At 37.0% G+C, this 21,551-nt stretch overlaps 1 protein-coding gene across 1 annotated transcript in view; it reads right to left on the bottom strand.

Moving 5' to 3' along the window:
• Cap-D2 (CAP-D2 condensin subunit) overlaps positions 1–21,551 on the bottom strand; it is a 98,420-nt gene that overhangs the window by 29,882 nt on the left and 46,987 nt on the right. Inside the window, exons 12-19 of the mRNA XM_083135185.1 lie at positions 20,176–20,440; positions 13,490–13,743; positions 12,494–12,626; positions 11,055–11,143; positions 8,834–8,995; positions 4,804–4,924; positions 2,582–2,902; positions 1,105–1,229 (exon numbers count right to left, since the gene is read on the bottom strand). Of these exons, the coding sequence (XP_082991311.1) occupies positions 1,105–1,229; positions 2,582–2,902; positions 4,804–4,924; positions 8,834–8,995; positions 11,055–11,143; positions 12,494–12,626; positions 13,490–13,743; positions 20,176–20,440 (1,470 nt within the window). The remainder of the gene's footprint in view (positions 1–1,104; positions 1,230–2,581; positions 2,903–4,803; positions 4,925–8,833; positions 8,996–11,054; positions 11,144–12,493; positions 12,627–13,489; positions 13,744–20,175; positions 20,441–21,551) is intronic.

Here is a 21,551-nt window from a genome sequence, read left to right as displayed (position 1 = left end):
TCACTCTACACTTCTAAGGAATGTATAACTTATTACAGATTAATGAACTTTCTCCAAAAGTGATTATGATATCTACAAATTCCTTATGTACATTATTCTATAAAATATTTTTTTAAAAATGATTTTTATGAATGATTTCTTTTTTAAAAAATCAACCTGATTTAAATAAAATCACCTTGGCAGATAAGCATTATCAACACAAGGAAGTAATGAAGCATCCTAAGTAGGGATGTGCCGAAGCCGATTACAGATGTATGAAAATTGGCAGAAATTGACACATTGGGATCAGTATCGGAATCGTCAAAAATCCGATATTTAAACTGGTACAGATTATACTAGAGTTTTTACCTTCTAATAAGTTTTATATTCTAGTTTTGTAAGATTTATTGAAAATTTGGTTATGATTCGACATTATTGTAGGGTTTTTGTAATAATATTGCAAACTCATTGAGAGGATCAACCTAACTATAAATCGGAAATAAAACAGTACATTGCTGAACCAAGATCTGATGTTGTATTGGAAATTCAAAAATGAATATTCAAACCTGAAGCAAGTGCTGAGAAAATACTTGGGCATACCTGCCGCATCAGTATTCAGTGATTGAGTGTTCAGTGTTGCTGAACAGATTTGAGATAAGAGAAGAAGTAGGTTACTTCCTGAAGTGCTTCCAAATCTCGTGTTTCTGAAGTTGAATCTGGCAGAACAGGAATTCATTTTGCATTTCAAAGAACTGCTTGTGTACTAATGTTTAATCTCTTGAGAATCCATGTTCTTTTTAAAGGTTCACATAACATTTTGTAGATGCAAATGTACATTCGCATCTCTTGAGAATATATATGTATATACGTACATATGATATACAATAGAAATGTGCATAGCAAATTTATTTTTGTCATGCTGAAAATAACATCCCATTTCTGTTTAATAATCTTATGTATCGGAATCGGTTAAATATCAGCATTGATATCGGTTCCAAAAATTATCGGTGAGTATATCGGCATCGGTAAATTTTCAGCTTCGTCACATCCCTAATCCTAATCAAAGGAAATATGTAAAAATCCGGGAAGCAGGCAGCCATAAATAACAAGCACATTTTTTTTTACCTGACAAGCGAGAGTAAGTTTCCTCCTGTTACAATTTGCAGCTCACAGACTGTACGAATTCTTTCTCCTTCTCCATCATCAGCTGACACACCAATCACACTTAGTTCATCGTCACCTTCTAAATCCTACAGAAGAGAACAATAAATTAAAGTAAATACCTTATATAAATCTTTTCAGCAGCTTTAACAACATTAAGCACCAAGAAAATCAAGGCAGAGAAATCTAGTGAGAAAAAATACTGACATATAAATGTAAGAACTGGCCACTGTGAGATTAAGTGTACTGTTCACAATAAACAATCGACTATCTTGAAACTGATTCAGTAAAATTCATAATTTACAAGTGTTTTCCTTCCAACTGCATTACATATAATGATGAAAAAACGACAGTTTGTGAAATGTTACCCATTATCAAATTGCTGTTTATAAATAGTGAATTATAATGTAAATACAGTAGTTTTGCACAGCATGCCCCAAAAATGATTACTCCGATTTCAACTGCCTATAACAGCATGTTGAATATAGATACAAACACCATATTTTAAACAACATAAGATTTTAACTGCAATGCAGTCTTTACTTTTGGCACTCAATATGGACACCTCCAGTGACAAGCAAAACGTCCAACTGGTATCCAATCTCCTGCAAACATTGATCAACATTTGGGGAATAACATTTATTATTACAGAATAACTGCATTTGATTCACAGTATTTGATTTGACCTTACAATTCAAAGTTAGATTGAAACCACTGAGCTGTGCCCCAGGTGTCGAACCCTGAAATTCCTGATTACAAGATGAAAGCATTACAGTAACTACACAATCAGGAAGAAGCATACATATTGCATAATTAATCTACTCTTGCTTCAGGCATCATAGAAAGAGTTTCAAAATGAAAATTTGATTGATACTGATAACCAATTATAAGCCAACAATCACTATTGAATGACTGCCCGGGGCAGTTAACCCACTGTACCCTCGAGAATCATGTTGAATTTCCTTTTAACCGACAGATTTCAATGTTTTACGTAATATAAAATAGGTTCCAGTGCACAGAAAACACAAATAATGGATCTTTGATCCCAAATTATGGCCTGCGTAAGTAAAAACCTGCCACCTCAGAGTACTTTCGCCGTTTTTTTTTAGGTAAAAAAATGTTTGTATGCACACTCAAATAGGAAAAGAACGTGGGAATTGATATTGACTCAAAACTTAATGCTCCTAGCCTAACGACATAAAATTATAGCCGCTGTTGTGGAAAGCTGTGTTGGGTGCTATATTTACTGGCACAAAGCCTTCGAGCTGTTCTTCACGATAAGGTAACAGACGAACTTTACTTCACAATAACACACATATGCAAGCTAAAAACAACTGAAAACATTCATAAACCATGTAAAATATTTCACTTTCTCTAGGGGATACATACAGAGGGTCAAGGGTTGTCCTTGTCCCATCAAATACCTAAGAGAAACAATTACCTTTGGGTTCCTCGGAGTCTCTGATGCACTGGTTACATTTGCTGCTACTGATCTTCTGGACTTTCCGCCTCTTCTTTTCCCCTTATCTCTTTTGTCTTCTCTAACGAAATTTCTTCTCTTCAATTCGCAATACACATGTACATCCAGGAACAAATAATGGCACATAGCAATATGTCCACAAACATACAAAAATCTGGACAAGGCAACAGCCGGGCATTCTACAGTGGAAGCTGTATCTTCAGAGTCCTCAGTTTGACCGCACAGTTTTTTGTACATATCTTTTATCATTCTTTCACTGATAACATCAGGATGGTCTGACAACTAGAAATAAATATGTTAATAATGTTTACCATAATTTAATGTATACACAAACACATGTATTGTATATTAGGGATGTGCCATTATGAAATTTTGCCCTATACGCATACAAAACTTACCAATAACAGATATTCTACTGATCCAATATAAAATTAGAAATGGTTCTTTGAAGAACCTGAATGGTTCATTCACTTCCTTAATAATGCATGTTTCGAGGTGACTGCAGTGCAAAAGATGTTGCATATTTAGACATTTACTTTTTTAAAAAGTAGTGCATGGAGATTATTCATAAAAATTATAACAATATGGCAAAATTTTGCACTAAATTATAAGATATTTAAAGATATATATCGGATCGGTAATTTTATCAATAAACCAATGTACAGATATAAAGAGTAAAAATTAATGTCTCATCCCTAATATATGTAAAAGTGGATAAAGGAAGGAGGGCCACAACGGCTAAAAAAGGAAGGAGGAAACACTCACCAGACACTAGAAAAACTCAAAGGAGAAAATGGAAGTTAAGAGACCTGCAGTGTTGCCAGGTCTGGATCGAAGATGTAGATGGTAAAACTCTATTCTTTCACAAGGCTCCTCGAAAACTGAGTGGTGAGGTGAGGTAGGAGGCTGGGGGTTCACTGGGGGAGTGGGGGGTTGGAGTTGATTGGATTGGTGGGAAGTTACTGGGTGGCCTTGTTCAGACTAGGGAATGTGGTTGCTCTCATAGCTGGCAAATTGCAGTAAGCAGTGGATGATCGCTACCTGGAAGAACCATTGAAAGGGATATTGTGATGGTTGGTATGGAGGGCGACCGACAGTCAAGTACAGGTTGTGGAGTGGTGGTTGTTGATCCTGAGGTTGAGGGCAGTGGATGTTTCCCCAAGGTAAAAGCCACCACAGATGTTGCAGGTGAGGATGTAAATTAGGTAATTAACTCTGACAAGCTTACTATTCATTTTTAACCGTAAATTTTTCGTCAGGCTTCCTGACAAAGCCACCAGACGAGTGGCGAACTCGATCGAGAGAAAAATTTACGCAGAAAAATTAATAATAAGCTTACCAGAATTAATTACCTATCTCCACGTAACCGCCAAACTGATATCTTTAGATACAATGTAAATTAGGTTTGAGATGTGGCAGGTCCCTTTGGGGTGAAGGGTGAATTTGGATGGCATGAGAGGTGATGAGAATGGGGTAGGTTTTGCTCCTTGGATGGTTGCATTTGTGAGCAGGGGAAGGGGGTGTTGGTTGAGTGGTGAAGGGGTGTTGTGGTTCACATTTAGATGATAATGCAGGTATCTCCATATTTTAACACTCATGTGCTTTGTAAATACACTAGTGACAAAGTGTTGAGCAAAATCAACAATACTATTATTATTATTATACACACCTGCAGTATTCAAAGTAACTAAAGTTCTACCATGTAGCCAAATGGTTTTGACTTTTTTGAGGACAAGAGTGATCCTGGCTTTGATTCCTTGCGACAAACAAAAATTTCAGTGCCAATCCATTCTTGGGAGGACTTGTGGAGTTATCTGATTATGTCAGACTCCTGTCTAGACACCCACATGACAGTAGATATGGGACTATGCAAAAATTGTGTATGAGGCTAGCTTAATGGTAGTGTCAATTTGTTTATTTTACTTCTCTTTTCTGCCAATTTTAGCTAATTATGAAGATGAGGGAGGATGTGTGATGATATCATGAAATTGATGATCACAAAGAACACCCATACTCAGTCAGGGATTTGGTAGAAACATAAGATAGTCACATGTTGGGGAGGAGAACAAAGATGTGCTTTACTTTTGCGTGAAAAAGGGTGAAAATACTGTATCTTTTGGTAAGAATCAAACAAATGAGAAATAAACAATGAACATATGATTCACATGAATATATGTACCAACCTGATAAATTACATTAAGTGCTTCTGTAGCCATTGGTATGTAGAATTTGTTTTTAAAGTTACACATCTGCTCCATCAGCAATGTAGACAAACGGACAAACATCTCGTGGTCATCAGGAAATCTGAGGAGAAAAATATAAATGAAACACAATAACATATTTCTTAAAGAATATAAAATGTAAACAGAAGCACACATTAATTATCAGGAAACCTCTTGTGTAAGTTTTTTCACAAATACAATATGGAAAAAGTGTACTGAATGTAAAAGTCAGATATCAATATTGTGATATCAGTAAGCATCATTATAAGAAGGCAGGGATTGAAAACTGATGAAAAAGTAATCGTCTTTTTGGCTTCGGAACCATGAACACGATGCTAAATATAATGGCAGTTTCATTCTATCTAGTTAGAACTAGGAAACTTGATGATTTCGTAATTATTTTCGATTACTGGTCACTTCTCAGTATTTTATCAAGTTTCTATTGCATTTTAATCAATTTTCAGGTTTCTAAACTGCATTTTAGACACACTATTACTTTCAAAATCCTATATACCACATCAGAGAATGAAGCTTCTTGGTGCCTGGTCACATATAACAAAGATAGGAAGGACCCAAGGACTGAGCCAATGCCAATGTATTTGTATTGGAAAGAACCGTTCAGATTTTATTTACCAATACCAGTTGATACTTTTCCAGCATTTTGGTCTTTCGCAGTCTAATTATCAAATAAATTATTTTAAAAATTCAGTTTCCATTTACTTTGCACCAATATTGTGTGAAAATATTTTGTCATTACATAACAGGTATTGTAGAGTCCCTCACTGTGGCCGTGTGGTCTCCTTGGGAGTTGGTCAGTGTATAGTACCGGTGGCCACCCACTGTTGTGAGGAAATTGGGGAGCTACAAATGAGTAGCATAACCTGCTCAGAAAAACCTACAACTGGGAGTCTGTCGTGCTGACCACACATCACACCCTAACTGGTTGGATGATTATCCACCTTTGATCAGGCATATGTGGAAGAGAGGCCAGCAGTCAGTATGTCGACCCTGGCCTTCATGGGCTGTTGCATCATGGGTTATTATTTACACTATTTATTGATGTAATTTTTTAATGTTTTGAAACAAAGCTATGGTAAATTGATACTTATAATTGGAATAAAACACTCACCCACTAATATTATTATTTTGAACAACTTTTTATTGAAGGGCTTGGGAGTAAAACATTGTGACATTTTGGTCGTACCAGTAGAACCCCAATTTTACGTACCCTGGTTTTACATTTTCCCGCATTATATATTCAATCTCGATGGTCCCAACATAGCAAAAATGTTACGAAATTTTCCTCGATTTTACATTTCCCCTCATTTTAAGTTTTTTCACCCTGATTCTCTGAAAAACAAAATCGAGGTTCCACTGTATTGAGTTACAAAGTAAAATTTCCTTCAATTTTAGAGTGTAGTGTATCATGAAATTTGCATTTTGGTCATTATTGGGTTTCTTGAGGAGAAACGTTATTAGAAGATATACAGCAGATAAACTATTTTTGAGTGGTGATTACCAATTTCAGAAGAATTCAATGAGCCCAATGCAAATTTCATGATATGGCAACTACACTCTAAAATTGAAGGAAATTTTACTTTGTAACTCAATACAGTGGAACCTCGATTTTGTTTTTCAGGGAATCAGGGTGAAAAAACTTAAAATGGGGGAAATGTAAAATCGAGGAAAATTTTGTAACATTTTTGCTATGTTGGGACCATCGAGATTGAATATATAATGCGGGAAAATGTAAAACCAGGGAACATAAAATTGGGGTTCTACTGGTACAACCAAAATGTCACAATGTTTTACTCCTGAGCCATTCAATTGCTAAAATTTTCAAGCATTGGTATCAGTCAGGGGCGCCGACTTGTCAAAATTATTGGGGGGGGGGGGGCTCTGATCACTGAAATAAATGAATGATAACTCACTCACTCTCCTTTCTAAAAAATAAAAAAAATATGTCTTCGTATAGCAGTTTTTAAGCAGCTATTAATATTCCTCATGCAAATGAAATGTAACATGAAAAACGTTTAGAAAATGTTTCAAAGTCTCTTTATGTCTATTGTGTCTGCTCATTTGTTTTTTAGATAACAATTAACATTTTTATTGAAAAGTATGTATTTACATTAAGAGACCAACCTAAATTTTTATGCCGACCTCGGTGGCCGAGCGTGTTGGGTGGTAGACTCAACCCGCTTTGATCCAGAGGTCTCGGGTTCGAGTCCCGGCGAGGGCATGGGCGTGTTTTAATGTCCGCAACAGACATGTGATGGGTTGCAAATAACCCATAAAATAAACAATATTGAACAGTTTTACTTAATTATTTACATAAATGCTAACACAAATCGCAGGAAAATGGTTTTACTTTTTTGTTCTTGCTACAATATTTTACTTTCTAAATTTAATTTTGCAATAATAAAAACAAATAGCATGTACACTAAGATATAAATTGACATACACAACAAAAACATATGAACATGATCTAAAAATCAAGCAAAAGTTGCTCTACACAGTGGGTTATTTTTTATGAACTCATTAACGAGCGGTCTCAGGTCCAAATTATCAAGCACAGTTTGATGTATGTGGAGTACAGCTAAGCTGCTTAGTCTCTTCTGTCCCATTGTAGATCTGAAATATGTCTTTAGTCGGCTAATAACACTGAATGACCTTTCGGCTGTGGCTGTCGTCATTGGCACAGTGCGGAGGACCATCATGAATTTGGCTCCTGGAGGGTGCTGTCTTCCAAAAGAAACTTCCTTATGTCACGCATGGTAGTTAGAACCACTTTCTTCTGTTTGGCAATATCACCAAGCATGGACATGTGTAAGGAGAGCCTATCGGCATCCAAATCTTTGCAAAAGAATTCTCGCGTTTGCTGAAACTTTGTTGTGCAACTGTTCACAGCTGAGATGCATTCTTTCTCTACGGCTGTTACTTTTTGTAGTCCTGTAGATTCATGTCCTTGTTTAACACATGATTTTGCTGTGTCACACACGTCAGTGTATATTGATTTATAATACTATTTTGGAGTGTAGAACTTGTGACGTTTGGCAGCATCAGGATTTTCAAGTCTCTTAGGGACCTGACGTTGCCGGGACAATTCTGGCTCAATGAGGCTCGGTTTGCCCTCTGTGCATTTCAGCCAGAACTGCTCAAAACACATTCGCTTTTCTTGAAAGATGTCAGTCAAGTATTTTAGTTTTGATTCTACTTCTGTAGAACCAATGCGTTGATACTGAATCTTACAGTTTACCTCTTCTATTTGACCCATCACATGGCAGTAGAGGGAGAGAAAGAAAAATGTCTTGAAGTGATGCATTGTCTCCAGATATCCAGCACATTTTAATGTTGCGTCAGTAGAATCCTCTTCAGAAAAATTCTCAAGAAAATTGAGAAGGTTTTCATAGTTCCTTAAGATCTGTTGCATACTGGAGGCTCTCAACGTCCACCGACGAGGGCAAAGTGGTCGCAGTCCAGTATGGCCAGCCTTCTCATTCACATCAATAATATTCCTAAATATTTACATTCTTTTAGGGGATTCCCAAACAGTCTTTAACAAGTCGTTGGCTAAATTCATTATGTCTCTGATTAATATATGTATAATAGTAAATAATAATTATATACATACTTAGTATATAGTTATAAGTTATGTGTTTTGCTGTTTCTGGTCATAGCCCCCCCAAAGTTGATGGTTTATCGGTCTCAGCCCCCAAAGTTGATGGTATAGAGCATTTCAAATGTGTATTTAAAGTTAAGTTCATGTGGCAAAATTCAGAGTAAACTTTACAAGTGAAGAAAAATAATACATTAGATCCTCTTAAGCAAAATTATTGGGGGGGCTCTGCCCCCACATCATTAACATTGGGGGGGGGGGGGCTCGAGCCCCCCTAAGCCCCATGGAGTCGGCGCCTATGGTATCAGTATCATTGGAAACTGGTAAGAGCTCAGTCCTACATCTAAATGAAAAACAACATGAAGAATACTGTACCTGAGAGGTCCTTCGTGAGAGTCTGATTTAGGTTTAGGTGGAACCAATTTCAGCAGAGCCAAGCAGGTATCAGTGACCAGGAGTGAATCCTTCTCACCAGCTTCTCCCAGTCCTATATTCACGAGTAACGGAATGTTGCTTGCTACAATCTCCACCTCCGTTCTGTAAAGTAAAAGAACAAAGTGAACACTGTTTGAATAAAAAGGTGAATGGAGAGAATAATAAATGCACTTGTTAACAATATTAACCCTTAAATGCCTGGCCATTTCAGCACAAAATTTGAAATTATGTACTGCACACAAATAAAATTTAATATTTCGGAAAGTAAGAATGGTAGAGTTATAAATTATACATATTACTTTCTCTTTGATCAGGTCATAACACCTTGACCAGAAAAAAATTAAAAATTACTTTTGATTCGTCCCTCAGAAGCAATTGCAGGATTTGAGGTTTAGAAAATGGTATGGGTTAGCCCATGTTTCACTCTTGTACAAATAAGGCAAGCTATTTGTATTATTTGAGAATTAAAATGTTTTATACATAGACCGCAGAGGTCTAGTCGGTAGGGTGTCTGACTGCCACACGGGTGTTTAGGATTCGATTCCCAAGTTGAGTGATCTAAAGTGGGAATTCTTCCGGCCTTGTCCCCGTAAAGTGGCTCTGGGGCTCACCCAGTCTCAAATTAATGGGTACCTGGAGACAACACTGGGGGTTAAAGGTAGCCAGAGTGTGGTGCTGATCACATAACCTCAAAAATAGCTGAGATCGAGAATGTGTGTGGGGCCCTACCCCCACATCCCCTAAATGTGCCTTCATGGCACAGTGATATATTCATGAGGAACTTTGCCTTTACCTTACCATATATAGCAAAACACTCCATACTCCAGAAAAAAAGGTTGGAAACTAATAATTAATGATCAACTTACGAATCATATCTCACTTTGTACAGCACACATTAAACTACAAAATTATGTTCATAAAATGCAAATACAGTAGAACGTCGTTTATCTGCATGTCAATTATCCACACACTCAAAAAAGCAAAATAAGAAGACAAACAAATCTGTTAAAAAAAAAAAGATTATTTTTCTGCAAAAATAACACAGTACAGGTACAGTACTGTAATTTAGGCACGTACTGTACGTATATTACGAGTGTTTTCTCATTTCCTCATCTCTTTTGCTTTCTTGTACTGTATACGTATGTATACTGTGTACTGTATGTATAAAATAAACCTGTACTGTACGTGCTTTTCTTCGTTAAATAAACACATCTTTGATTATCTGTTATCCGCATAACCTTTGGTCCCAATTAATGCAGATAAACGACGTTCTACTGTATGTGTTAGGAATTAGAAGAAAGTAAAAAGCACTCAAGTAATTGTGATGGTAGTTAACTGGGTGCTTGCAAAAATGTAACTAATTCTAATGCTTAAATCTTTCTTAAAATTTCTTTGCTAACTGGAATCATATTTCATAATATAAGGTAAGGTAAAGTTCCCCATGTATATAGCCCCGTTGTCATGAAGGCACATTCAGGAGATGTGAGGTAAGGCCTCACACATTCTCGATCTCGACCATTTTATAGGTGATGTTATCAGCAAAATACTCCGGCTGCCTTTACTCCCAGGGTTGCCCTCAGGTATCCATTGATTTGAGGCTGGGTGAGCCCCAGAGCCACTTCACAGAGGCAGGACCAGAAAAATTCCGATCATAGATCACCCACCACGGGAATCGAACCAGTCTCTCCCACGTGACAGTTAGACGCCCTAGACCACCGCGACTCATAATATAAAATTATTTGCAGTGTGTTTCTACAGTTCATGCTCATACCATTTCCACACAAAATAGTTTGCGTTCATCACTTTACACCAGGTGAGTATCAACGTGAGGATGCACATTAGCTTAAGCTAGCCATTTTAAATTTTATATGAGAAGAAAGAGAAGTAATTTGCATCAAATTATTAGGTGAATTAAATGAAATTTGTTTTTATGCTCAGATAGGCTATCAGATCTGGACCTAGAGTAAAAACTGGTATCCAAAGTACTATTCAGTGTTTCTCCACTGCAGATCGAACCTGGGACCTCCTTGTTTACAGACAGAATTGCCATCAGGAGGCCAGTTAGGTGAAGTAAAAAGTTCAGTTACTGCAATAGGCTTCTTTGTGTGTGAGAGAATACGTTTTATAATGCAACTACATAAACTGAGAACTGCTTACTTACCCAGCTGCCATTCTTAACAGCGTGAGAGATGCCCTCCTTTCAAATTCTGCGGTTCCTGGCATGGTCATTGTAAAGCGCTCCCACATTATCTGAAACAATAGTAACAGCAATAAATACATGGGTGAATCAAAAAGTAAGTTACACCCCCTGTAAAAAACAAACAAAACACATTAAAAAGAAAATAATTATTGGACAAAAATGCATGAATATTTAACTTTTTTCGACATATTCACCAAAGTATTCCAAGCACTATTTGAATCGTGTGACCAGTTTTCTTATTTCTTGTGTGTACAAATTCCGTCCAATTTCAATTGAGTTGACTTTTGTGCTCATCGGTTAACAATCGCAGCACCCAGTGAGAGCACAGTTTACACACAACTGGTCATGAATCAGCATAGACACACTATCGTAGGATATGTTCAGTTCACTTGCAATCTCTTTTAATTTTCACGTTGCGGTTGGCAAGGATGATTGCATTCACACACTCCGTTTTGTCAATAGTGTTCACAGTTGCAGGCTGCCCAACACACTTCGTCTTTCACGTTCATTCTTTCCTCTTCAAACATCTGGCACCATTTCCTGATCATGGGGTGTGATTGCATTCTCACCATACACCTCGACAATTTGGCGATGGATTTCACTCAGATTATGCCTTTGTGCCAACAAAAATCGTACGACGGAGCGCACCTTACTGTTGGATGCCACCTCAATACGACGTGCCATACGCACACTGTGACTACTCGCATACTAAACCAGCTGAAGAACGGGCTGCTTCTGGTGTGTGAAGACAAAAATCCAGAGAGTGTTGCCACCAAGTGTGATTATTTTATCTCTCTTAGTACAGGAACATGGGTCAGGTGTAACTTACTTTTTGATTCACCCTAGTAACTTGTAGGAACAGGTGAACAGGTTTTTAAAAATTACAATACAATACAATGAGTCTTATTTTGAAAGTGGTTTAATGTTTTTAGTGAGGTTTATTCCAGACTCTCAGGATTTTCTCAAGTCAACATTATGAGGAAAAAATTGCTATTTAGAAGATGCTACATGATTACTTTTCATATGTTTATATCAAATAAGAAGAGCTAATAAAAATTTCAAAAAGTTCACTTGCTTTTTTTTTATTTTTTAGATTGCAGTCAAATTAATGGTATTACAACACTATTGCTCCGGAAACATTGCAATTTCAATATTTCTCCATGTTTCAATACAATTTCATGTATTTTTCAAGCTATCCCCAGAAAGATATGCATGAAGTGGTTAAAATTTACAGAAAAGCAGTTAAAATTTACAGAAAAGCAAACTACTGAAAACATTGGTAATTCATTTAGACTCTGTCAAATTATCATTAAAATGTACCAGCAATAATTTCACAGACTGGAAGATTCAATTTCTTGAAAAAAAAAAAAACAAAAAAAAAAACAACAAAAATTACAAACCTGTATGCATAATTTGCATATGTCACCTGTCTTCACCCATTCCTGTATAAGCTTCTCTAAACAGGATACTTCACCAATGTTCAAATTAATAACTAATGCTTCTAAATTCTTCACAACTTGAATAGCATGATTCCTGAAAGAAAATGAAGAACAGGTAACATACACATAATGTAACAACCATAAATATTTCTGCCTTAAACTAATAAAGTGAAGGTCAAATTCAAAGGACATATCAAGATACATGTGATTTTATCTCGCTTTTAATATGTTGTCGACACATGGGATGAAATACATACTGCATTTTTTGTAAATATCTGACACTCTTTAAATATCTATAACTGCCATCATGAAATTTGCACCACAGGAAAGAAAAGTGCTCCAAATGTGTGTCTGGAACTATGATGATTCACTGTTGGACAGTAAACACTCAACCAATATTCTATGCTTTTACAATAACATATCCCAAGTGATAGTAACCAATGGCTGACTGATTCTTTAGTTTATTCAAGCTGAGGCAGATAGGGTTGATAACTAAAGTACCAGAAAAGAAGTTTGCAGACTTTAACAGGAGATGTGGCACCACTCATGCAAAGGTATGAATGGTAGTATTTCAGAAAGGTTCAACTGTTCTGGATATATTGACTGCATTCTATTGGTGCTACATGAAATGCTTTGTGCCTGACTCCCAATGAGAACTTAAATGCCATTTCAATGTTTGCAGTGAGTCTTTGTAAATAGAACAAACAAACAAAACAAAAATACATTTCATTTCCCGTGGTGCAAGTTTTCAGGCTGCCAACATGTGTAGTTATCCAGTAATATTATTTTCTTTTTAAAAAAAGTGTCAAATCTTCATGAAACATGCTGTGTAATGACTTCTAATTGCATAGCAGCTTAAGTAGCAAATACAAACAGTTTCCCCAAACTTCACATACTTTTCCAACATAAGCTCTGTTCATATATTTTATTACATGGGAAAATGATAAGTTACATTACCTAGTATTATTGGAGTCAGTGATCAAGTAGAGCTTCTTGTATGATCCTACAACAGCATCCTTAATTGTTTGCTCTCTAGTTGATGTCAAGTGCAGCATCTCACGCACGCCGACCATGGCACCAGCCACACCAAATTGGAAGGCTGAAGTGAAGAAGTCGATAGCCTCCAACACATCAGTGCTTTGTGGAGAATTTAGTAGCTGGCATGCAAACGGCAGGGCCTTTTGAATAAGCTTTGCAAAAAGTACCGATTCCTGCAGGGAAAATACAAATACATGAACACATGGACGAAAAGTTGGACCTTAATTAGTAGTAAGTGTAACTTAAACTAGGGCATTAGAACTGAACTGGTAACAACCTTGATGTATTGTAATATTATCACAGGAACAAGACACCATACGTTCCTCCTCCTTTCATGTGCAAACTGTTATATCGACATCAACTCTTCTTCAGTGCTAGTAAGGTTGCAAGCAACACATGCCGTAAAGGTTAAAACTAGAACTGAATGGATATTAATACACCAGTCGTGTCTCTGTATTAAAAAGTATAAATTGGAAAGTAATTGTAGATGCTTTCCAAAGTTAGGATGTTTACAGAGTCCCTAAATATGCCATGGAACACTTCTGTGGTCTAAATATCATGGAATTTTTATTATTTTTGCAACAACATTGCAGGGAATTTTTGTGTGTTCATGAAGTGTAACAGATTTGTAATTTTTATTTAAATTCTGTAGTCTGTACTAGAATAATATGGGTAAGAAAATATTCAGAAGTGCAAGAAAATCGTCGGTTGATGAGAATAAATCTCCAGTGCAGTCAGTTGCAGTTACAGCGGACCTGCTTACATTATTACGGATTATATTGGAGGAAAGTAGAAGGGCAAAATAAAAAAAACTCCAGCAATCTAGAATCAACAATTCAGGAAAACATTAGAGAAAACTCCACAAGTCTGGAAGCTAAGGTTTAAGAAAATGTAACCATGTTGGAATGCAAGTAGCATCTTTGAGGAAAGTGGTAGAAATCTGGTGGAAGCGGAACGGCACTTAGAAAAGAAGTTTTTACAGGGTTATTTGAAGCTCTCAGAATCTGCTTTGGAGAATTTGACTGTAAAAATGGAAGAAAATCAACAGAAGATGATAGAAAGCATTCACACTGAGATTGTTAACTTACGTCAGACATGGGAAACAAATTCTGAACAAGTGGAATCGAACATTTTGCAGTTTAATTGAAGGACAAAAGTTCAAAATTTATATGCATCACAAAGGACTGTGGTGGGAGAGAGGCTGGCAGTCAGTAGGCAGGCACTGGCCCTCACGGGTTATTGTTATGAATATTTTAAAGTGAAATGCATGCTGTTATTGAAATTTTATATGTGTACATGTAGTTCAGGGATGGAGGAAAACCTACCAAACCGATTTTGAAATATGATCACCATCTTGCAACGAGATCACTTTTTTAAAATGGGAAGCTAGGCATGTGACACATGAAATTACACTGGAAAAAGCTCACAAACACGATGGTAGCATTCATTTTTGCAAAACTTTATTCATGTTCATGCTACAGGGTGTTAACGATGTGTTTTCAACAGTTTCTCTCATTGTTGCAGGTGCACTAAGAAATGGAGCTCACACAAGCAAAATGCATGAAAATCATCCTGATGTGTGGGGCAAGAAGCTCGAAAGTCATAGCCGATGAGTTCAATCTGCGCTATCCAGAACGAGCTCCCATTGTTTGACAGCATTGTGCGGAAACTCATCGCTAAGTTTAGACACACTGGATCTGTTGCAAACGGGCCCAAATCAGGTAGGCCTAAGGTAACCACAGATGAAGCGACATCAACAGCTGTGTTGGCGGCAGTTACGTTGAGTCTGCACCATAGCACCCATAGTCATGCTGCTGTTACTCGTGTGAGTCGTGTTTCCATTATGAGGATTCTGAAAAGGCACAATTGGCATCCATACAAGATCCAGTTGCTTCAACACCTGAGTGAGGGAACGATCCTGACTGCAGGGTTGAATTTGTAGAAGAAATGTCCTGTAAGGTGTTACAAGACCCTACCTTCCCTCACAAGGTGTTGTTCAGTGATGAAGCAAACTTTTATCTCAATGGGGAGGTGAACAGACTAAACATGAGATACTGGTCTGAATCGACTCCTCCTTGAGTGGATACATCTGGGACAGTCCTCCGTTCAAAAGTGATGGTATGGTGTGGCATATGGGGAACCTGTGTGATAGGATTTCTTCATTGACGGTACCCTCAATGCTGAGGATTATTTGAACTTACTGGATACACAAGGGTTTCAATCTCTCATGATCGAAGATGGCAGTTTCCCTGAGTTCTTTCAACATGACGGCGCTCCCCCGCTTTTGGTCACAATGTTAGGGATGTTAGGAACATCCAGTTTCCCAATCGGTAGATAGGTCGCAGGGAATGGCCACCATGCTCACCGGACCTGATCCCCCTCGATTCTTATATGTGGGGTCACATGAAATCACTGGTCTATTCCGTAAAAATTCGTGATATGGAACATTTGAAAGACAGAATTGTCGAGTGCTGTGCAAGCATCACACCCGACATCTTATCGAAAGTCGATCAGGAATGGGTGAATCGACTCAATATGACACTGGCCAACAATGGTGGACACATTGAGCATATCCTCTAACATCCTGAAACAATGAGAGAAACTGTTGAAAACACTTCTCTAACACCCTGTAGCATGAACATGAATAAAGTTTTGCAAAAATGAATGCTACCATCGTGTTTATGAGCTTTTTCCACTGTAATTTCATGTGTCACATGCCTAGGTTCGCATTTAAAAAAAAAAGTATCTCGATCCAAGATGGCCATATTTTAAAAGCAGTTCGGTAGGTTTTCCCCCATCCCCAAACTACATGTACACATATAAAATTTCAATAACCGCATGCATTTCAGTTTTATTCGACCCATTCCACACTTTTGGACCACCCTGTAGTATAATTTCAACTTACACGTAGAAAACATATGCATTAAATTCTATAGTCTAAATTGCTTTGATTGTCACAATCACTATAGGTTCAAAGTGGTTATCAGCTCAGCTCTAGTTAAAACATGAATAGAGCTTGTTAAAAGAAAGAAACAAGATCAAAGATTACATCGGTGCAGTGGTCTACGTTTCATGCTGTTCAATAAGTTGAAGCAGATGCATCATTCATGAGTTGGAAATCTCTTCTTCTTCTTTAGATTTGTCTGCATCTGAAGCCCTTTACAAAAAATGTATTTTTGCAGCCTTAGGTAACACTTTTCACATTGTGCCACCTCAATAGTGGTTATAGTTTTATTTATAAATAAACCCTCCTCTTCTAACTTATGTTTTGGTACACACATGAGTTGCAGTAAGTACAAATATTTGGGTCTCTGGAATACACTGCCACTGCTCCATCGAATAAGCTAGCGATGTTACATCTCATTTCTTCCTTTTGCTGTCTTACCAGCATGAGAACTGCTGCAGTCGAGAGATTTTACAATGGGTTCTGTTACCACTGAAAAGAAACTGAAGACAATAACATCGTCTATACCGCGTTTATTAGAACCTGTCCCGTTTCCCACGTTAGCGATCGCTCGACAGTTTCGGTGCCAATGAGAAACGAGGAAAAAATCGTCTGCTGGGCAGCGAGGAGCGAATGGAAGCCAGAAGAGAGGCGCTTACGTAGACGCTGTTGAGACGTTGCGAATTTTAATTGGCTGCCTGGCTTTGACTTTCCCCAGCACCGAGAAAAGCCAGCGATCAGCTAGCGTGGGAACCGGGACAGGTTGTAACAAATGCGGTATAGTATCTTCCAGTGCATTTTCACACATACAGTTTGACTTGATGCAACTCCTGTTATGGTGTCATCATAAGCAAAGGAATCTAGTGTAGAACAGGGATGGCCAAGTCCAGATAAAATTTTATCTGGATATTGTGTAAATTTTTATCCAGATCATCCAAATGTGTGCATTATCTGGAGGGTTTTATCATTTATCCAATTTACAGCATCTCCACATATTCTTTTATTCATCTTGTTTGTATATCTTTCGTACAGATTCTCAAGAAATCCATCATCCAATCTGTGTGTTTACCTGTTTACAGATACTCAGCATATTCTTTAAATGTTCCAGATTGCTGCATTACTAACTTTAGTATTTACCAAGTTCATTTTTTTTTCAATGTGGGTAATTTGTGCAAGGATAATCTCAAACTTTCATTTGGAAATTACTTCCTTAATTTCAGCAACCATGCTTACCAGAAAAACTTATTGAATTTGTAAAAGTAAATACAGGGTTCCCACGTAAACTCTAACTACATTTTCCCTGAGATTTCCCTGAGTTTTCCAGAATCAGCACATTTTTTCCAGAGTACTCAATACCCAGTACATTACTATTCTAAATATATTTTACAATGGCCTACGGTGCATCTGTTTTATCAGTAATTTTACCGATCTGATATATTTTTAAACAATCTGTAATATAGTGCAATATTCTGCCATCTTGTTATTTATTTTATGATTAAGAACATGTAATTAATAAAACATTAAAATGTGTAACCATGTAATTAATGTTATAGTTTTGCAAAGTAAATGTCTAAATAGATAGTTCCTTTTCAAAGGCAAAACTCACCACAATCACCCGATTATGTACATTAATTAAGGAGGTGAATGAACCGTTCATCTAACATTCAAGGAGCACTTGTAATTTTACATCAGATCAGTAGGCCTATTAGTAAATTTTGTGTGTATATATAGTACTTTATGAGTATCAGTCAATAACAAAACAAATTAAAGAATAAAAATGATATATTTATGCACTTAATCAAGGAGAGAGTGTTTTTTTTTGTTGTTTTTTTTTGGGGGGGGGGGAACTTTCACACTTTCTTCACAGGACACAAAATAAATTTCAAACACAGTCACAAACATTGGGAGGTGGTTCATCATGTGGTATTCAAAGTCATTGCTAATTGATCTACAGAAGTGATAGAACATTTTGTTCAAGTATTGTACTATCCAGCATTTCAGTGACAGTGGAACAATCAGTGCATGGAAGAATCAGTGATGGTCTGTGAACTGACCAGTTCCAAAATGTCCATGTCTCATATGTTGGGAAGTGACCTGGGACTGAAAGCTTACAAACAATATACAGACTACTTTCTAGCCTCAGAAAGCAATAAAGGCAAAGTGCCTATTGAATCATGAAGCATAAATTGTCACAGAATTATCATGGAGGCAGCTTTCAACTTGCAGAATGACAGGTTGTATGCCACAAGAAGTTAGTAGGGGCCACATTCTGCTTCAATCATGGTGTGGTGGGAAATGGGGCATTATGAAAGAATCACTGAGCTCCTTTTCTGCAAGAAAGGGGTTAAAACATCAGCCCGAGTGTACCAGGAGACAGTCCAGGAGACAATGGTCAAGGATCTAAGCAATATTATTCCATTGCCGGGAGTGGAGTTTTCAGCAGGACTGTGCACCAGCTCATACGGCTCAAACAACCCAGCAGTGGCTTGGGACAAATGTGCTCAACTTTATTTCCCCTTCAGATGGATCATCTGGCAGTACAGGCCTCGGCTCTCTGGACTAGAAAGTGTTCTGTACTACAAGACATGATTTGAAAGAAGATATAATGCAGTATTGTCACTTTGAATCACTTATCTTGTAAAGGCAGTGGAAGATTTCCCCCTCGATATAGGCATAATGCAATTGATGATGGCCACAGAGACTTAGGTCCTATGTGCAGGTCAAAGGTGGTCATTTTGTTCTTTGTGTATACAATATATCCACCTAACACATATCCATAGGATATGATATCTTAAAAGTATATTCTGTTATTTCATTCAGAGCTTTGAAATATTTATATGGTAAGACTGGGTGTGTATACGTAGAATACTTTCAGATTATAAAGGGTGTCTACCAAAATAACAAATCCAAAATTCTTGACTTTTTCTTGACCTATCTTTCCTTTTTTTGACCTATTTTTTTCTTTATTTCTAACATTTATTTAATCTATACTTAGGTACAGTTGGAAATTAAGGAAATATATAATTTTAGATTTCCAAATATTCAGTTTTATCACATCACTGTACAGGTATATAGCAATGTAAGTTCACTATACTGTAAAAAATAGCAAAGGTTCTTGACCTAAAGCATAATTTCCTGCCTTTCTTGACCAATCCGTTAATTTGACTGGTAGACACCCTGTTATAATATCAATTAATCTGTGATGCAAAATGAAAACATACCTAAAGCCTATTTCTTCAAAATACGTAGTTCACATAAAGCAAGTTAGTGAAATTGGAATTATTAGTACAAGAACAAGCATATTTTAGTCCTTCAGATGTGCTTCATTGAGACTCAATGATAATTAGATGATTTTCCCTGAGATTTCCCTGAGTTTTTACTTTTCTTCAAATTCCCTGAGAATTCCAGGTTTTCCAGGTTTTCCAGGTGTGTGGGAACCCTGTAAATAGTGATCTGGATGCATGGGATTGTTCGTTGCATCCAAAATGGATATCTGATAACTTGAAATCTCAATATCTGACATCTGGATTTTGTGATATTCCCTAATCTAGGATTCCTTCTTTACAATGTAAAGCCTAATCCACTATCAAAGAATCCTGCAACACACATCTGCACTAATAGCAGACTGAAAAGCATAAATCGCAACTGAATGATAGCTTACCTTCAAATACTGGACCAGTGTCCTTTGGCCTTCCACCTCTTGGTTTGTGTTCTCCTTTTGGCCCTCTTCTCCACCAGGGGTCTCTTTCTCTTTGTTTACATTCTGGTTGTGTGAATCCTCATCCTTCTGAGAATCACCGGTAGGTCCTTGGCTTTTTGCTTCAGTGTACACTTTCTTCATCAAGCTCACATAGTACTTTTCCATACTTTCAAGATCGACTGAGTCACTGGAATTCTGGGAATCAAACGGATCCTCCTTCTCCAAGCTGGGAATAATGAAATAGATTCAATTGTTTGAGATAAAACACAAACAGGGTGGCTACAAACAAGCAGAAATGAAATCCCCTGACTTTTCCAGGTTTTCCAGAACAAAATTTACATTTTTCCCTGACAATTACAAACAAAACAAAATCGATGTTTTTGCAAATGGAAATAATAAACTCATACAGATCCACGTATGGTTTTGTTAAGTACCAATATTATCTTCTATGAAATTGACTTCATTTCTCTATTCTCTATGATTTGAATTCAAACTGCAAAATAGTGAATTTGGAAAATTATTACAATTCACAAGCTTTGGAAGGATTACGGAATTTTGTCATACGCAGTAAGTTTAAAATAAAATACTTGATTATTTTTAAAGTTACGACTAAATGAGATAGGAGTGAAGAGTGATTGATTAAGAAATACAATTTGTAATTTATCAGTCTCCTTATACATTCTCGGTATTATATATTAATATTTTCACTGAGGTTTGGAGCCCTCTGCTTGCAAAAACCATGAGTGCGGACTCATTTTTCAATGCATAAAGCTACTTCTCTTTTCTCTGTAAAGCAAACAACTTAACTCTTGCATATAAGTGAAACAATTGAATCGATCAAAATCAAGTGTCATATTTCCTTACATTATCGATGGGATTTCTGCTTCAGTACAGTATATCCAAGTGAAGTACTGTGAAACTGACAACATGCAGTTATACCATTAATGCTGATGAAAAAGGTATGTAGGTATTAGAAATTTAACACAAGGAATTTATAGAATTGCATTGTATAGGTACCTGATTTAGATAACCACACATTAAAACAGGAAAACACTAATAATAAAAGCTTATGAAAGTTCATATACGAGGGGCATCCTGAAAAAAGCTCCAATGGTGTATATACACAGAACTAGTGGTCGGAGAGCGACACACACACATGCAGGCAGGAAGAAGTGGTATGTAGCTGTAATCTGGTACAGTTGCAATGCAGCAGTTTTAGGACAGTTCTAAGTTAAAGATTGCAGCTCTCACACAGTCTCCCACCGACTGCGATGTAGCCTACATTGCTGTAGCCTCAGAATTTGGCACAGAGCTACCAGCAATTGTGTGAGGTGTGC

The sequence above is a fragment of the Lepisma saccharinum genome, chromosome 14 (genome assembly GCF_977018435.1).
Source record: "Lepisma saccharinum chromosome 14, izLepSacc3.1, whole genome shotgun sequence".
NCBI lineage: Eukaryota > Metazoa > Arthropoda > Insecta > Zygentoma > Lepismatidae > Lepisma > Lepisma saccharinum.
The sequence above is the reverse complement of the archived record's forward strand: the minus strand, read 5'-3'. Positions and strand labels throughout refer to the sequence as shown.